Source organism: Ursus americanus, chromosome 27, assembly GCF_024610735.1.
Source record: "Ursus americanus isolate L20-20 chromosome 27, mUrsAme1.1.p, whole genome shotgun sequence".
Taxonomy (NCBI): domain Eukaryota; kingdom Metazoa; phylum Chordata; class Mammalia; order Carnivora; family Ursidae; genus Ursus; species Ursus americanus.
In genome coordinates this window covers 6,004,288-6,021,892 of record NC_142153.1, presented here as the reverse complement: position 1 = coordinate 6,021,892, position 17,605 = coordinate 6,004,288, and the positions used below count along the sequence as shown (strand labels likewise).

The window sequence follows — 17,605 nt, the reverse complement described above, 5'->3', positions numbered from 1 at the left end:
CACACTCAACTGTCCAGAGGACAGCCAAGAGCCTTCCTGGACCTCAGGGAATTCAAAGGCAGCGTTTCAACAAGAAGTTGTCCTTCAGAGGAACCTGACCTTGAGTCTGTGCGGGGACCCCCTCTGGCAAGGGCCCTCATCAGGCGGCAGCTCACCTTGGTGCAGGGGGGCATGGTGATGTTCAAGTGGCAGAGAATGTGCTGGGCGTCCTCATACTTCATGGCCTTGCGCAGAAATGACAAGGACCCTGCTGGTTCTCGACTGCTGTCCCTCACCTAAATCCAAGCACACGAAAGCAAGACTCGGGGGGCTGTTCCAGAGACTTAGCGCTTTCTGCCTCCCGAACCTAGACCCGGAGCGTGCATCTGAACCTTCACAGGTATGGCCAGACGGTTCTCCCGAAACGACTGGAACTGGAAACTCCGCTGCTGGGCAGCTTTTCTGACGGGGACCAGGTTCCCAAAGAGCTCTGCGAAGAGAGGCATTCCTTCCAGAACCTGCAGGAGGAGAAAAGCAAATACAGCTTGTCCGGGAGATACGACTGCAAGTCCCGTCCTGCCTCTAGCTCTGGTCTTGCCTTCACCAGCTCACACCCCGTCTACCGCATGAGACGCTGCGCCGTGCTCCAGGAATCCCACCCTTTGTTTTGAAAAAGGTTTTTTTTCTGAGGTTATAATGAGTGAGGCATGCTTTCCCACTTCAAGGGATTTTAGACTAGGCAGGCATCTTTGTATATCCCTGGGCGGTTGATCAGGATTGCCGTCTGAGTGGTCTAGAACTCCACTAAAGGATCATAGGGCTTCCCCGGGAGAGCTGGATCTTTTTTTACACCTGCCCAGAAAGGTTCAGTTTCTGAGAAGTGCTAAAAGGACCACGTTATATTGGAATCTCACCCATGCATATAGGAATCCCTACTGTGCACATAATGCTTTCGACTGAGAAGTTACCATCGAACCCATCTGACAGCTGAGGAATTTGAGGCCCAAAGAGAAGCAATACTTTGTCTAGTTCGTTCCCGAATCGGGACTAGAGGTAGGGCTCCAGAGTGCCAGCCCTGTGCCCTCAGCCCCCCAGGAAGCCTCAGAACAGACTCTGAGGCCAGACGTTTGGAAAGATCCTGGCTCCTTGCATGTCTTGACACGACGCGTCTCCTGGGGTCAGCAATAGGTTCAAATCCAGTCCCCGTTCCTTTCTCCTCACATCATTTGTCCAGCCGTCCTCCCTGCCTCATCGGGGCACTACCAGAACCCTGACAGAGCAGGTAAGCTCGTGCGCTCTGGGCTCAGACTACTTGGACAAATCCTTTCTCTACCTTTTCCTTAGTTGCGTGAAGTCAGGGTGACTTCACCTCTCTGGGCCCCGGTGCCCTGGACCGCAGACGGGGGATCATAGGAGCAGGCCCGGCGGTGAGGATCAGGGGAGACGATGCCGGCACAGCACAGCCAGGCATGGTACCTCTATGTCCCTGCTCCGAGCCACCTCGACGAAGTTCTCGTGCTGCTCCAGGGTCTTGTCCACTTTATCATCTGTCATGCAGTAGCAGCGCAGACGCCCTTCGCGGGGGTCATTCATCTTGGCAAAAATGACAAACTTGGCCATGTAGGGCACCGCGGTGAGCTCCTTGTACAGCAGAGTGGCGAAGTTCACAGCTTCGGCAGTCCGGGGACAGTCGGACAGCCAGAACCTAGAAGGAGGGGGCTAATCAGAAGCATGCTCCGGCACCCGATGGAGAGCTTCATCTCCGTGCGGACAGAAGGAGCTGTGCGCCACGGGGGTGGCCGCTCTGACACGTCTGCCGGTCAGCGCGTGGCCTCTGTGTGCCAAGGGGCAGCAGAAGGCCCTCCCTCGGGTTCAAGCGTGGGATGGGCGGGTCGGGGTGTGAGGATGGGGCGTGAGCGGGCGCGGCGCTGACCCCCCTCAGTGCAGGGGCTGCGGCTCACCTGGCAGAGACGTTGGTGGTGAAGGCAGCGCACTCGTTGGCGTACACAAGCTTGGTTGTCCCGGTTATATCCTCCCACTGGGCTTGGTCTGTTCCTCCTGCAACGGGAGCAGAGATGGGCTGGGGGCAGCGTTCAGACGGAAGACACAGAGCGTGGCAAAATGCTAAGGGCGGAGCGCGGAAGGACAGAGATGCGCACATCTGCGTGGCCCTGAGCACACCTTTGCTCTCACACTCTCCTCCTCCAGGCGACCCCTCCTCTAGGGGTCACAGGGCTACTCCATGGAGGGAGCACATCCCCTAGGGAAGCCAAAGCAAGCTGATGGCTGGCTTCCCCTTTTCCCGTCTCCTGTGAACGCCGCCACAAGGAGCTGCTGCTGTCGGGAAGATGAAACAGAGGCGAAGGGGCCCCTCTCACCAGTGACACTGCAGAGCAGACGCAGGCTGGTGGTGTCCCCCTCCCCGCTGTCCCTCGGGTTGTCCATCCAGGAAGGAGGGAGCGGGATCCGAAGCCCAATGGGGCGGTAGAACTTCCGGCGCCGTGGCTCCACGGTGACAATGGGGCTGAACGTGGCCTGGTTGCCCAGGAGTTTGGTGACCAGCTCATCTGGCACAGGCTGGGCCTGCGAGGCATCAAAGGTGGACCCTCAGCCTCGAGGAGCAGAGGCGCTTGTTCACGAGGGGCAGCGCACCCCCAAAGGGAGAGCAGGCTGTTTATGCAGAAGGCTAAGGCTCCTGGGGGCATGGGGGGGGCTCCACTGTTGTACCAGGCAGATCTGTTTTGCTGAGCACAAGGCCTGTCTCAGGGCTGATGTCACTTCTCAGCTGTCTTTCCGAGCCCTTTCTCCCCCTTTCCCTCCCGCTCCTCATTCCCAGGATGTCACCACCCTTGCTCTGTGTTAGTTAGCTCCCCAGGAAGCCCTGTGGAATCCCCCGGGGCTGAATGCACTATCGGGAGCTTTCTGCAACTTCACAGGGAGCGCCTGTCTTTTCCTACCCACCCGACTCGCTTTTGACTTTTAAGGTCACACCTCTAACTGGAATTTTAAGGCACTAGACAAAAGTGAGGGGATGTCCTGGGGAAGAGGGTCGTCCTCCTGGAGGTCTTGCATTCCTCCCACCTTCCATAAACTCTGAGTTGGTGGGGTGGGGGGCAAGGAGGAAGACTGTGTCACCTGCAGGGCCAGCTTCACTCTCTTGATGACAGCATTTTCTGGGAACGTTGCCATCACCAGCGGGACCAGCTTGCTCTTCAGGAGGCCCCCTTCAGGGCCAATGGTGTCATAGTCCTGGCAGAGCCGTGACATGATCACGAAGTACAAGGGGAAGTCCGTGGTGATGATGCGGCAGACCCTCTTCTTCTCCAGCTCCTCCAGGCTCCCCAGCTCTGGAATCACACAGCACAGTGCCACCCACCCTGGTCACACTGGGCACAGGCTCCACCACCGTGTCCCCAGGACCTCCTCATCCCTGGCTCCTGAGGTCCGCCCCCTCCCCAGGCACCGAGCAGTGGGGTTGGGCACCCCCTCAGGTGTCCCAGGGACCCGGAACTGGACCTCATGGGGCCATCCTTGCTCTCCCACCTTCCCAAACTCCAGGCGGCCCCAACAACCCACCCCAAATGTGCAAGCTCAAATATCACCTTCTGGAAGGGGGGTGTCCTGGGGCTGTTACCTTCGTCCATCCCATTGAGGAGCTGATCCACATCCAGGTCACTCTCTTCGTAGCGGCTCCTGTGTTCCTTCCACACGGAGCCGTTTTCACTGCGCAGCACCACAAGCTCACGGTCCCCACGGCCGTGGGAGGCAAAGTGGGGGATCTCCACGATCACGGGGCTGAGGGGACAGAGCAGATGGGGGACAAGGGGTATGGATATGGGTGTGCACGCCTGCGGGCAGGCGGCTGGGCATGGGGAGGAAAGGACAGGAGAAGGGGGAGGGTCCCCTCCCCTGCAGCCAGAGCGAGGCCCACCTTGGGGCAGGCCCGGACAGGGGAACAGATCTGCCTTGGGTTCCTGACTTGCTCCAAGGGCCCCTCACTTACTGCCAGGCCCCCGAGTAACGGCGAGCACAGGATTCTAGCCCGTTTCACAGGGGGCCCTCCTGCCACGGCCACCCAGGGGAGGCTCGCCCATTCACCCAGACCTTGGACCTGATGCCAAGAACCCACCAGACATCTCTAGATGTCCCCAGACGGGGGACTAAATCTTTCCTAGCCTCAGCTGCCTTCTCTATCCACCAAGCTTCCACCCACCACTTCTAAAGTCGCCTGCAGAGTGCTTTCATGTTGATTTTCACTTTTCGATGTAGTCATTGAAGCCTCCATCTGAGGGAAATGTTGATGACATTGGTGACGGGGACAGCAGTGGACAAAGACGGGCAGGCAGGGCCTCCCTGCAAGACCTGCCCCAACATTACCATCCGTGGTGTCTGACGGACAACAGGGGTCAAGTAGAACCCACACTTGGCTTCAGAAAAGGAAGGGAAGAGGCCTCAGAAGCCCATTAACCTTGTCCTTGGGGGCAAGGCTGGAGGACTGTCTTCTAGAAATACCATTTTAGAGCTTAAAGAACTAAACCCTTGGGGCCCCAAAGTAGCCCTGTCCTCTCAGTCCCCTTCTCTAGTGTCCTACAAGGTCTGAGAGGAGTAGGCGCCCCCGGGCTATGGACTGCTCGGTGTATCTGGAAGAAGGGGAGGCCACGCCTGGTTCTGCTCCTCTGTCAGGACAGAGTGGTAAGATGGCGTGGGGCTCCGGGGCTCGCCGCTCCCCTGCCCTGCAGCTGGGCTGGGTCTGGGTGGTTGCTGCTGAGGCCGCGGCCACGGACCGGCAGGGCGGGGATGGGTTAGGGGCACGTGTTGTGCACACGCACGTCCAGCGCGAGCGACCGCTCACCTTAAGAACTGGGCCCCCGTGGGCCCCAGCGCGATGATCCTGCTGGCCAGGCCCTCGTCCTCAGCCAGCGGGGGCGGCGTGCTCAGTTTCTGGGGCTTGACCAGGCGGCAGGTGATTCGAGTGGGTGCGGCGCACGTCCGGGGCGGGATCACCACCCGCAGGCCATTGTGACGACTCCCCCGCATGGAGCCTCCGCGGGCGTCCACCATGAAGCTCACCAGAAACCTAGGGCACAGGCAGGTCCGCGTCGGGCTTCTCCGCACTCTCTCTGAGACGGGGAGAGGGAGGGCCAGAACCCGCGAGACACCGTCACAGGAGTCACTCACCCTGTGTGGACGGGGCTGGCCACAGGGCTGATGTTGTCTGAGGTCTCTGTGGCCGGGCTGCTGGGGATGAGTGAGTCTTCGTCATACTCCTTAGACGCCTGAGGAGAAGAGAAAGGCCAATCGTCCCATCAATTTCTGGGCCAGGGGGCTAGTCCCGCCCAGCTGGTGGTGTTCCGTGTGGGGGAGGCTCGGGAGCATCTCCTTGCCAGAAAGCAAGTGACCCAACGGAGGAAATATTCCCACACACTCACCGTTGACCCTTTTGGGACGAGGCTTCCCTGGAGTTGAACAGGAAGCCCAGATTTCTTCCTACCATCGTGGCTTCTCCTTGGCTCCTTTTAGGTCCTACATCTACTGCACAAATTGCAGCCCCACCCACTCTTTCCTCCAGCCACACCCCAGTGTGAAACCCCTGTTCTAGGGAGCTCAGTTTTCGCAGACTTGCCACTGGAGTCAAGCACCATCACCTACCAGCTACTTAGCTCGGGCAAGGGACTCGTCCCACAGGCATCTGAGGTACGGGAGGTGACCAGAGCAGACCCTACCCTTGGGGGGCTTCCCATGGCCTCATCGGCAAACAGGACGGTTCCTGTCCCTCAGTGATGCTGCAGGGGCAGAGACACGGGGCTGCCACGCACGGGGCCTTGCATAACACAAGGACTCAAGAAAGCCAGCAGGGTCTGCATCTGGCCCTCATCCCTTCCAGGTTTATTCCCAACTCTGCTCTCGCTCCCAGGGGCCCGACGCCCTTGCCCCTCAACTTCGCTGGCCCTGTCTACCCACCCTTGCACCTTGCCTCCTACACGAAGCTTTCCCATGACTCCGAGATTCTTCCTGCCATCTGGGTTAACTAGCTTCAAGTATCTGAGCCCACCCACCCTTCCCAGCTGGCCCATCTGCTCCTAGGGGGCAGGCTTGGGTCTCACAGCTCTCTTATGTCAAGCCCAGAACAGGGCTCAGAGTAATCCAGGAATACCCACTGGCTTGAGTTCCTCACTTCAGCAAGGAGAATGGGTTTGTTCATGGAACAACAGAACACAGGTCGACTCGGTGACTTTCTTGTCTTTGGCGGAATCCAGGGAATTGGCCAGAGCTGTGCCAGGGCCATAGCTGACCCTATCTCCCAAATGCCTGCCCGTGAGTGACACCAGTGTCCCAGCACTATGACATACCCTAGCATGGAACGACTGATCAGACAGCTTCATAGCTGCCTTGTCCCTGCATGCCACTTTGTCCGGGGCTATGGCTGCTGTTGTCAGACACGCAGCCCTGGGGCGGCACAGGCCAAGAGTGGCTGTGGCTGGACGACGGGCCATGCCTAGCTCAGTTACCAGGCCTCAGGGCAATCGTCTCCAACCTCCAAACACCAACCACACTGCTTTTTATCCTAGAAAACCCCCTTGCCGTGGAGGGGGGGAAAAAAGGCGCCAAATAGCATACAGTTAAATCAAGGGAAATTAAATTGTTTGAAACCTCCCCACTGTTTTCTGGGACAAATTCAGGTGTCCTCCAGGGAAGCCACAAAGTAGGGACTGTGATGACTGACAGTCCCCTGGGAGCAGTCTCTGACACTCCTTCCTGTCTGTATTGGTCTTTTCAGCTCCCAATAATCCCTTGAGGAAGGGGAGGCAGAAACTGTCCCCCTTTCTAACGGATTGAAAAAAAGGAGGCCCATGACTCTGCGCGAGGCTCAGCCTCAGCTGCCTCTCCAGCACCATGACCCGCTGCCCTGGGGGTACCGAGCCTGTGCAGGGTGGGGGGTGGGGGCTGCTGTGACCAGGGCAACATGGGCTTCGGAGCCAGAATTTCTGGCGTCAGGCCTCAGCCTCGCTCGTGACTGTTCAAGCATGTTTCGCACACTCTTGGGCTCTCGGAGGCTCCTATCATTCATATCTGGGTTAGGAAGAACTCAGGCAGCACAGGGGTTGGCAAGGGACGCGTGGAAGCAAGGATCTAAGGGCCTGGGAAGTGCCACAGGCTTTGGGATTCGTAGTTTCTATCGTACTTCAGGTCCTCTCAAAACCGTCACTGTCCCGGGTACTCGCTCTCTGCAGATGTGGAAAAAAGAGAAAAGGTGCTTCTTACCTGTTCTGGCTCTTCCGATCTGATCAGCACTGTCTCAGGTGTGACACAAGGGATCCTGGGGATGGCTGGGGATTCGACCCTATATGCCCAGAACATTGGAAAATCAAAGGGATGATCTTCTAAGTGGCCCCTATCTGCATGGGAGGCCTAACAAAACAGCTCTGTACCCCCGTAATAACCCCTCCCACCTGCCCCTTGCTGCACCCCGAAGCACCCACCACACAGGCAATGCTACTCAGCTGCACGCACGGCCCAGCCTCTTCCCTCGCCTCAGAGCCTTTCCCCGGGGCCCAGCCGTCCTCCACAAGCCCGGGAAGGGGCTGCCTCCTGCACGAAGCCTTCCGTCACACTTATCCCCTGCTTCTCAGCCTCAGCCCTTGTTGGTAGGGTCCTCGCTCTGGCCCTCACATCTCATTCTCTGGGTGGGCGTGCTGCAATCCCAGCACATAAGGAGGTCATTCTTTCCAAAGGACCAAGTCTCGTATTTCTTCCAAGCTGATGTGCAGTAAATACTAATGATGCTGAGTTTTGAGATTCATATTTTATCCAGTAAATACTAATTGATGAACTCTCCTGGGGCTTTCACTTCCCGCTGGCCCACTGCCCTGTTTAGTAGAAGCCATGGGACTAAGCCGGCACACGTCTATCTTTTCAGAAAGCACCAAGGACTCGGTGTTTCTATGGGGTTGCTGCTTTTAGATTTATTCGCCCAACCTCCCTGTGTGCCGATGGACTCACATGGGAGTAACTCCCAGCACCCCAGGGCAGGGGGTGTGTTCCAGGAGGACACAAACCCTCCGTGGGTCTCCCTAAGGCGCTGTGCTGACAGAGGGACGTGGTCGGCATATGAGCTTAGCTTGGCCACCACTGTGAATGTGAATCTTCCTCAGAGGACCTTTCTGGTGAGAAACTGGGAGTGCAGGAGAGGGAGGGGCTGTGAACAGGAGACCGAGAGAGGAGGCAGAAAGTTGGGAGCAGGGGCATGGAAGAGCAAGGGAGGTACTGCTGGACAGCATGCTGTAAGCGGGGGGGTGGGGGGGGTGGGGGGGGGTGAGGTGGGGGCGCGGGACACAACTCTATGTCCCCGGCGGTCGAGGTGCAGAGCTCACTGATCGTAAGGAGCTGGACCCACGGTCCGACCACCCGGCATCCCATCCCCATCAGTGGCACATGTGGGGCCTGGCCTTCTGTCAGAAGTCCCTCTCCTCTGTGTCCCAGGGCTGGACCTGCGTGTCCACGGTATGCCCACTCCTTACACTTGGTCCAGCTTCGGCACGAAATCCAGCAGCTCCTTTTCTTCATCTATATCCCTGGAATCCTGCCTCTCAGCCTTGGAGATGAGTTCTTCCCCTGAAACCACACAAGCGGACGTGAGGGACAAGAAGGAGAACTCCTCTTTCTTTTTAAAAAGTGCTCTCCCGCTCCTCCTCTCAGTGCTGGCTCCCGAGGAGTGGAGCAAGGTCCCTGCTGCTCCAAGGGGACCACTAACAGTGTCTTCGGCCAGTCCTGCTCCTCCTGCCCCGGTGCACAGAGCAAGGCAGCCAGCTCCTAACAGCTTAGTCTACCGCAGGCTTTGTAGAAGACAAAAAATACAGTCCAGAAAGGACTTCCTTGGCTTGGCAAGCTGCACCTCAAAACAGCCCTTGCAGGGTACACAGACACAAGGAAAGAGTTGATTCTGTCCTTTGCCACACGGCACACTGCAGAAGGATCAACTACAATGGACTGAACCCATTCATTCCGAAGGGCTCTAGGGTTTTTGGCAATCACGGCAGCCGAAACCTCATTACTTCCTAAGTCCCTTCCAAAGAGGTTCAAACTACGTGTGCAAGCCAGACTGCCTCTTTGTTCCTCTCTCCTTGCCTGGACTGGAGTGGGAGCCCTCGACCTTGCAGTGTCATTTACTGTCACTTAGCGGGGAGTGGCCTGGCTCTGTGATCTGGAGCTGACAGAATGGAAGAACGGCTCATGCAGTTATGATCACGAACACGGTGGCATGGGCACAGACACGGAAATGGACAGGCGGGAGCCACCCGCCTGGGCATGGATCTTACAGGTGTACATCTCCTGTTAGAGTCAAGCTCCCGGCTCCAGACTGTTAGCCATGAGAGGAGGGTGGAAAGCGGGAATGCATTAGTGAGAGCGGGGACTGCTTAGGGTGGAATGCACTCGTGAGAAAGGGCCACAGGGAACAGAAAGTGTTTCATACCCATTATAGTTATATGAGCGGTTCCTGGAAAGCAAAGAAGAGCCAAGTTTAAGAAAGGACAGGATTGAAGTCAGTTAAAGCAAGAGGCATATCATTAAATGGGACACAAAAGGAGCTTTAATCATCTTGCCAACACAGTTATACCACCAGGGGCTGGAGGGAGAATCCAGATCAACCCCACCACTTTACATCACAAGGGGTCCCCTCAGACTTCCCTGACGAGATGGGCTTATGTGGGGCAAGAAAAAATACTGCAAGCACTCTGTGGGTCACAGAAGCTGAAACGCTAGTCATTTCATAATAATGGATACACTCCAAAACTTACTGACCCACTATGGGGACAGAAGCGTAGCTTATTAAGAAAGATTCTTACAGAATTTAAATGAATAGCTTGTTATTTGTTCAAAGCACAAGGAAAATCTCAGGCTAAGTTTTATTGCAGTTCTTTACGGTCTGAGAGTTGATCTGAGTAGAATCATACTCCATGTATTATATATGTAAACACTCAAATATTTAGGAAACTTCACAGAATTTTATATTTTAATCTCCGACATGTCAATTTTTCCTTCTCCTAAAATTACACTAAAGGAGTATTTTTGATAACAAGATGACATCATTAAGCGGTTCCCTCTGGCTTCAATACAGACCGGTGGACCGAGGGTGTGCAGTATGGCAGGTAGCCAGGAGACCACAGCAAGGGGGGGTGCTCACTGCCCCCTGTGCTCCCTTCATCCTGACTTGCCCCCCTCTTTTTGTTAATCCTAGACTTTACCTTCATCTTCAGAGACATCCAAGATCTCATCTACCGTCTCAGGGAAACTCAGCCGGTGCTTGTCACTGGTTAGCTAAATTGAGAAAAAGAAGAGAATTCAACCCAAGTAGAACAGTGGGCCCTTTCACCGATCCAGCAGTTACCTGGTTATGACTGTGGAGACAGGAAGGAGGTGGGAAAGGAGGTTTGTCCTTGCCCTCGGCCTGAGAGCTGATGCCTGGCAAGGGCGTGAGCAGGCCACACCAGCTTCCTCCTGCCTCGTCTCTGCCCCCACCCCTTCTTGCTGTTTGCCCCCTTAGCTCTGCGCACAGCCCTAACTCTTCTCGCCACTAGGTGGCAGTACAACTCCGCGCGATGGAGAACACTCCCCTGCGGGCCCCAGCCCCGCCTTGGCCGGGTGCTTCCTACCCCGGCCCCAGAATGCGCTCTTCTTCCCAGAATAACCCACGGGGCGCCCTGTCAGGCTGTGTGTGTCTGGGGTGGCGGGTGCAGGGGAGGAGCCGACATACCACAAAACTGGGTTCATCCGTGACAACCTTGAGCACGTCGGTGACAGAAATGTAGCCCAAGCGCTTGGCTATTGCCAGAGGTGTGGTTCCATTCTGGGGAAAACAGCAGAGAGAGCGGGATCACACAAGGAACGGACTCTGGGGGGAAAGCACCGCCCCTTTCACACAGACCAAGCTCCCGCAGACACGCTGCCCCTCGGAGCCCAGAGCAAGGTGTGCGCATGTGTGAGCCCAGACGGGGGTTAGCAACGATGATCGCCAAGACCGGGTGCTGGGGAGAGGCGGGCACGGAGACTCTAAATCCGTAGCGCGGGAGTTTCGAAGTGAGAACAGGGGAAATCTTGCCAGCACATGCCAAGAACTGCCAAGAGGGAACCAAACCAACCGGAGGGAATGGGTCCAGAAGGCACCATATGCAATTTTGGAACACGAAAGCGAAGAGCAATGCTGCTCGCTGCTCCCAACCCCGGTTCTTTGGGTGTCCGTTACCCAGCGTCGAAATAGTTACAATAATCCATATACACGTCAATGAACTAGCTAAGCCAGTCGGAAATCACGGTCACCAGAGCCAGGGGCGGGGTATATTTCTACTCTGATTTGAAGAAGCAGAGCTACGTGGAAGTAAGTAGATGTGGAGGCTCTCTTCGTCTTTTGAGTCCTCCAGTCCCAGGATGTGCCCTGGGCCCCGTGCAGATTCAGCTCCAACCACAGTTATAAGCTTTGCAGCCACATCTCCAGTCAAAGGGCCACACGCTTCCAGAGCTGGATGGAGAAGGTCTAGGAAAGCCTTCACGTCGTCGGATGGGGAGGCCCCACTCAACCATGATCAACGATGCCAAACACAACCCCAGAGCCCCGAAACGGCAGGAAACACCCAAGACGTTTGTTGTGCTCGCTTGTACTATACTGACAGCAGCTTTGCATCATATAGAAACAGTTTCAAAGGTGATATTTAAATAAAGGTAAAAAGGGGAGGGTAAATGGTACTTAAAATGGTAACCTACAGGGGCCCCTGGGCGGCTCAGCTGGTTAAGCATCTGCCTTCGGCTCAGGTCACGATCCCAGGGTCCTCAGATCAAGTCTGCTTCTCCCTCTCCCTCTGCCCCCCACTCATGCTCGTGCGTGCTCTCTCTTTCCCAAATAAATAAAGTTTTTTAAAAAAAGGGATAACCTACAGTCACCAGAACCTACAGTCACTGCAGCCTGCCCATGCCCCAGACGGGCAGAAGGGATAGGTACCGAGCTTCTGTGGTTTATAGGGGTCTTACAGAGCTGCCCGTGAGAACAGCTTTCCGAAATCAGGAAACTGGTGGGTACTTACCGAGCTGACCTCGTTTGGGGAAGCACCATTTTTGAGAAGCAGTGTCACGATGTCTGTATGTCCTTGTTGGGCCGCCTGGTGCAAGGGACTGTATCCTTGCTGTAAAATCAAGGTGACATTTTGGCAGGATTAACTAGCTATAAGAGAAAGAACTGCCCACATACTACAGAGCCTGTCTTCTAAATGAAACCCACAAAAAATGCATTTTCCTCATTTCCTCCTCCAGGGTCAAGGCTTAACATTGTAGCAGAGCCCCAGGCACACCCAGAGTAACTCTGTATCCTAATTTGGCACTTAAGAAGTATAGAGATTAGCTCTCCAGTGTTCTCGTACCTTAGTCTTGGCATTGACGTCTGCCTGGTGCTGTAGCAGAAACTTCACCAGCTTGATATTTCCATAATGACTGGCCACGTGGAGTGGAGTATAACCCATCTGAAAAGCAAGAGGTGAGAATGAATGAGCAGGAGGGCTGACAGGCATCCCCGGAGCCATTGTGGCTGGGCATTACCGCAATCCTTAGCAGGGCTGCTTAAAAAGGATGACGGCCAGGGAAGCCCTTTGGAAGGCTGGCAGCTGCCACGGGGTGCCAGCTGTCCTGCCACTGCTACTGGACGCCACTGGCCTGGGAAGGAACAGTGTTTGGTTTCGGACAAATCAAGTTTGAGGTGTCTGCGAGCGCCAAGTGGATATGCCAAGTAGGCGACTAGAAAACGGACACTGAACCCCATGAAGAGGTCTAGGCGAGGAGACGCCTATGCGAGGTGAAAGTCCTGCAGACGAGAACGAGTGTAGAGAGAAACAGTGGGGCCCCCATTCCGAGGCAGCACATAGAGGGAGAGACAGAAAAGAGGAGGTGGGAGGAAGCAGCAGCGAAGCAGGGAAGTCACAGGTAACAGAAGCTGGGGGAGATCAGTCCAGAGGGAAAGAGCTGCCATTGGGCTGTCTGCTGGGAAGGGGGCTCCAACGGGGATACACAGTTGCATGGAGGTTGCTGCCGACCTGGGACAAGAACATACTTATTTCCACTAGAAAGGTGAAATCCCACTGTCCAAAAACCCCACGAAGGCTATCGAGTTTAATGGAATGGAATTTATAGGAACTGGTCATTGCTTGAAACAACCAGGCCTGGAGTATTTACTGACTGATTGGAGCTTAGGCTGCAAAGGAGCTCATTTTCTTTTTTTTTTTTTCAAAGACTTTATTTATTTATTCAACAGAGATAGAGACAGCCAGCGAGAGAGGGAACACAAGCAGGAGTGGGAGAGGAAGAAGCAGGCTCATAGCAGAGGAGCCTGATGTGGGGCTCGATCCCATAACGCCAGGATCACGCCCTGAGCCGAAGGCAGACGCTTAACCGCTGTGCCACCCAGGTGCCCCAGGAGCTCATTTTCAAGGAATCTGTTCTGCTGAACAGTTGGGTGCTTCCTTAAAGGCTGACAAGCCAAGGTTCCCCGAGCCCTTTGGTTCTAAGTGTCCCCAGGGAGCTGGTACCAGATCCCAGAAACCATCTTGAAACCCTGCAGGCTGGACCTCAAGCAATTGTATGGCTTTGGGACCCCCAATTCTAACTCACAGTATAGGGTCTCTCCTGTAGGACCCCAAAAGACCTAAGTGGGCCCAGAAAAGCCTCAAAGATCCAGAACATTGTTGGGCTTTAAGCAGATTCCTGGTGAAGCTGCAGACAGCTGGTGATCAAACAGTTGCTAAATTTTTCTCAAAGAGACTTCAACATCACATGGTTGACCGGAGGTCCCCCCCTCCAACCTCCTACCATCGTCCCCTCCACACTGGACTGCAAGTCCTCCAGGCAGGGTCCCCCCTGTGTGCTGTGCACCCTGTTATCCTCAACTACCCCACAGAGCTCCTCGCACACAGAAGTTGTTCACAGAAAGTTGAACAGAATGTAACTAATTGCTGGAATAAAAGGGCTGAATTTCCAAGCGAGGCCTGACATCTTGACACACTGCTCATCTAGGAAAGGCATCGAATCATGATGAAACATTCCTCTTCATTTCTCACTATAGAGGTTCAAAGGTCTAGGAACATTTCAAAGTTCCCCACCAGAAAGTAAGGACATTAGGGTCAGTGTCTTCACACTCCACTGTCATCCCAAGAAGTGGCAGAGAAGAACATGCTGCTGAGTCCTTGGGGTGTCAAAGCTCTGTGAACAGCTGCCTCTGAAGTGGGGGTGGGGGAGGCCAGCACCGGGCAGGACAAGGGGCACACACCGGGGAGAAGGGAGGCCAAGCCCACGCGGAAGTGCCTGCCTTACCCGGGTGGTGGCGTCCACAGTGACACCGTGTTTGATGAGCACGTCCGCCACTGGAACGTGGCCTTCTTGTGCTACCAGATGGAGGGGGGTGAGTCCGCTCTGGAAAGAAAAAGAAGTTCATCACCTTGTGTCCGGTAGAGAATCCCGGGCCACCGTGAAAGAGCACGGAGGCTTAGGAGCCCAATCTGTCTGTGCAGCCACCACACAGCTGTGTGACCTTGGACGAAGCTCTTCCAGCTCTGGGCCTCTACATCCTTACCTAAAAAATGAGGTGGTTTAGCGAAATTAGAGGTCAGCAACGTTTTCTGCTAAGAGCCAGATGGTCAATATTCTAGGCGCATGTCTCTGTCACAAGTACCCAACTCTGTCAGTTACAGTGAGAAAGCAGCTATGGCCAACATGGAAACAAACAGGCATGGCTATGTTCTGATAAAACTTTATTTACACAAACAAGTGGTGGGCTGGTTTTGGCCCATGGGCCCTAGGTTGCTGACCTCTGAACTAGATAAACTTTATGGAACTTTCCATTTATAACATTCCCTATTTTCCTGATTTGAGATAAGCCTCAGACCCTGCTCTCCTTATCTAGAAAATAGAGGTGATCACTGACCATCTAAGAAAACACAGATGAAACACACTGGAAAGCACAACGTGCCACTTAAACGTAGCACGTGACTACACGTCACAGTCCATGCCTCACTGTCAAAGGATGGACAGTCCTATTGGCACTGAAAATACCACATTCTTGGGAGTTCTCAGGACACCTTTCTCAGGAGGAGAAGGGGGCCCCGGAGATGTGATCTGATACGTGTATGTGTACTCTCACACCAAAATGTCAGGAAAGTCTTCTCTCCCCCATACCCTACAGAATACGCTCCCCTAACTATGGGACAAACGGACCTATGATGCCTCTGTAGTCAGAAGCGGGGGCAGGGCCTGTCCGGAGCTTTCCTGCCAGCTGACCAGAGGCCCATAAGCAGTAACGCTCCGCAGCCGAGGCCAGAGCAGGCAGAACAGTCCTAGCTCAGTCACAAGTCTCTGGGCGCCTTGCCTGATCCTTGGGATAACACGGTAATTCACCCGTGAGGTGGCGTGTGGATGACTGAGGATGTCTCCAGTATAGAGACTCACCATCGCCCTCGTGGCCCCTCACAAAGCCTGCGTGAAATGGCACGGCACAAGCAAGAAACCAAGCATCCAATCCAATATAATGGTCCTGCCCTCACAGTGCCCTCCTGGGGGTCGCCTGTCCAAGCCTGTGCCAAAAGAACCAATGGGTTTTAACAGATCGGCATGTCCTTAAAACGCTTGCCTTTCTGAAACTGTTCCCTTACCATCTAAGGAAGTGGCTCTTTCTAATGGTTCCATGATATGAAATGTCCAAAATAGGCCAATTCGAAGAGGTAATAGCTTAGTGGTTGATGGGGACTGAGAGGTTTGGGGAAAATGGGGGTGTGGCTGCCAATGAGGCTTCTTTGTGGGGTGATGAAAATGTCCTGGAATTAGACAGTGGTGATGGTGGCCCGATTCTGAAATATACTAAAAACCACCGATAAGACAGTTCAAAGCGATGAATTTTATTGTACTTAAATTATATTTCAGTAAAACTATTATTTAAGAATATATATATGGTTTCACTCATCTATGGAACATAAGAAGTAGGAAGATCGGTAGGAGAAGAAAGGGAAGAAGAAAGGGGGGTAAACAGAAGGGGGAATGAACCATGAGAGACTATGGACTCTGGGAAACAAACTGAGGGCTTCGGAGGGGAGAGGGTGGGGGAATGGGATAGGCTGGTGATGGGCAGTAAGGAGGGCACGTATTGCATGGTGCACTGGGTGTTATACGCAAGTAATGAATCATGGAACTTTACATCAGAAACCAGGGATGTACTGTATGGTAACTAACATAATATAATAAAAATATTATTATAAAAAAATAATAAAAAAATAAAAAAACAAGTGATTCTTAGTCTTTCTTGGGTCGTGCATTCCTTTGAGAAGCTGAGAAAAACTATGAAGACCTCACCTAGAAAAATGCTCACGTGCCCATCCTCCCACAATGCTGTGTAGTCTTGGACGGACCCGTACTCCTCCATCATAGTCCCTGGGTTGGTAACTGCTAGTTTAGTGTATTGATGGGCATTTAAAAATATTCTCCCACAGAAAAAGAATATTTAGTACCAAATTACTTACCACATTCCTGAAGGTAGACACTGGCCTATATTTGAGAAAGTGTATTATGGATTTTAGTATTATCTTTTTGCAGATCCTTGAGTCAATCTAATTAGAAAAGGTTCTGGCATCAGGTAGGCTCAGGGTCATGCAACCTGGGGTGTGAGCAACCTTTCTGACCCTGTTTATTCATCTATAAAACTCAGATAAAGCCTACACGGGGCTGTTATAGGATCACACACACACACACACACACACACTCACACACTCACACCACTGAACTCAGAACCTGAGCACACAGTAGGTGCTCAATATTCAGACAGAATATCTAGTTAGCTACTAAGAAAACATTTACCGAGATGACAGGGCAGATCTGGGAAGCCGTGTTTACCTTGTTCCCCAGATTGCCATTGGCTTGTTTGGAAAGCAGCAGAGCCACCATCTCCGCGTGACCCTCTTGGGCAGCCAGGTGAAGGGGGGTCACACCTTGCACCGACTCGGCATTCGCTGACCCCCCGTACTGCAGCAGACTGCGGGCCACCTCCATCTGGTTCTGCTTGGCAGCGATGTGCAAAGGGGTGTAGCCATTCTGAAACAGAAGCAGCCCGGGAGCCTGGTTACAGGAGTGCTGAGTGGACAAGCACACGCCTCAAACGTCCGACCCTCGGAGGGAGGACACGGCCTGCTTCCTGGCCTGCTGCACGCCCCCTGAGCACAGCTGGTGTGTCACCAAGGACAGCAATTAAAGTCAACAAACCAGCCAACCAAATCCCTCTGATTTGGAGACGGCTCTCAAGGATCCGCACGTCCCCCACATCCCAGCCGGCAACTGTCCTGTGCCTCTCCTCACCCCCTATTTTCTGTGCTCATGCTCTGAGCAGGACGTGCTCGGCCACCGCAAAAGCTAGCAGTCAAGCAGACAGCTCACGGAAGAACTGGAAGCCCGGTAAGTAAATGAAAGGCTCCTGTCTGCAAGAACACCCCCCCCCCGCCCCAGCATTTCATGAAAGAAAAGGATCAGAGAGCCCTCTTCTTTCCTGTGCAATGGGCCCTGGGCTCCCCCTGGGCTAGCGGGCTGGGGCTGCTGGTCTCAGAGAGACTGGTGT

The 17,605-nt window shown here is 54.3% G+C and overlaps 1 protein-coding gene across 14 annotated transcripts in view; it reads right to left on the bottom strand.

The window, feature by feature from the left end:
• The window catches only part of ANK1 (ankyrin 1), a 129,641-nt gene that overhangs the window by 35,075 nt on the left and 76,961 nt on the right, over window positions 1–17,605 (bottom strand). For 8 of the 14 annotated variants that reach the window (XM_087856367.1, XM_087856376.1, XM_087856371.1 and 5 more), the window contains exons 17-34: window positions 16,891–17,088; window positions 14,326–14,424; window positions 12,387–12,485; window positions 12,054–12,152; window positions 10,733–10,825; window positions 10,224–10,296; window positions 9,452–9,475; window positions 8,499–8,592; window positions 7,243–7,321; window positions 5,158–5,255; window positions 4,832–5,056; window positions 3,614–3,774; window positions 3,115–3,326; window positions 2,358–2,562; window positions 1,941–2,037; window positions 1,456–1,684; window positions 372–497; window positions 156–275 (exon numbers count right to left, since the gene is read on the bottom strand). In XM_087856367.1, coding sequence (XP_087712493.1) covers window positions 156–275; window positions 372–497; window positions 1,456–1,684; window positions 1,941–2,037; window positions 2,358–2,562; window positions 3,115–3,326; window positions 3,614–3,774; window positions 4,832–5,056; window positions 5,158–5,255; window positions 7,243–7,321; window positions 8,499–8,592; window positions 9,452–9,475; window positions 10,224–10,296; window positions 10,733–10,825; window positions 12,054–12,152; window positions 12,387–12,485; window positions 14,326–14,424; window positions 16,891–17,088 — 2,331 coding nt within the window. The remainder of the gene's footprint in view (window positions 1–155; window positions 276–371; window positions 498–1,455; window positions 1,685–1,940; window positions 2,038–2,357; window positions 2,563–3,114; window positions 3,327–3,613; window positions 3,775–4,831; window positions 5,057–5,157; window positions 5,256–7,242; window positions 7,322–8,498; window positions 8,593–9,451; window positions 9,476–10,223; window positions 10,297–10,732; window positions 10,826–12,053; window positions 12,153–12,386; window positions 12,486–14,325; window positions 14,425–16,890; window positions 17,089–17,605) is intronic. The other 6 variants (XM_045779125.2, XM_045779123.2, XM_087856375.1 and 3 more) reach the window with 1 other exon arrangement.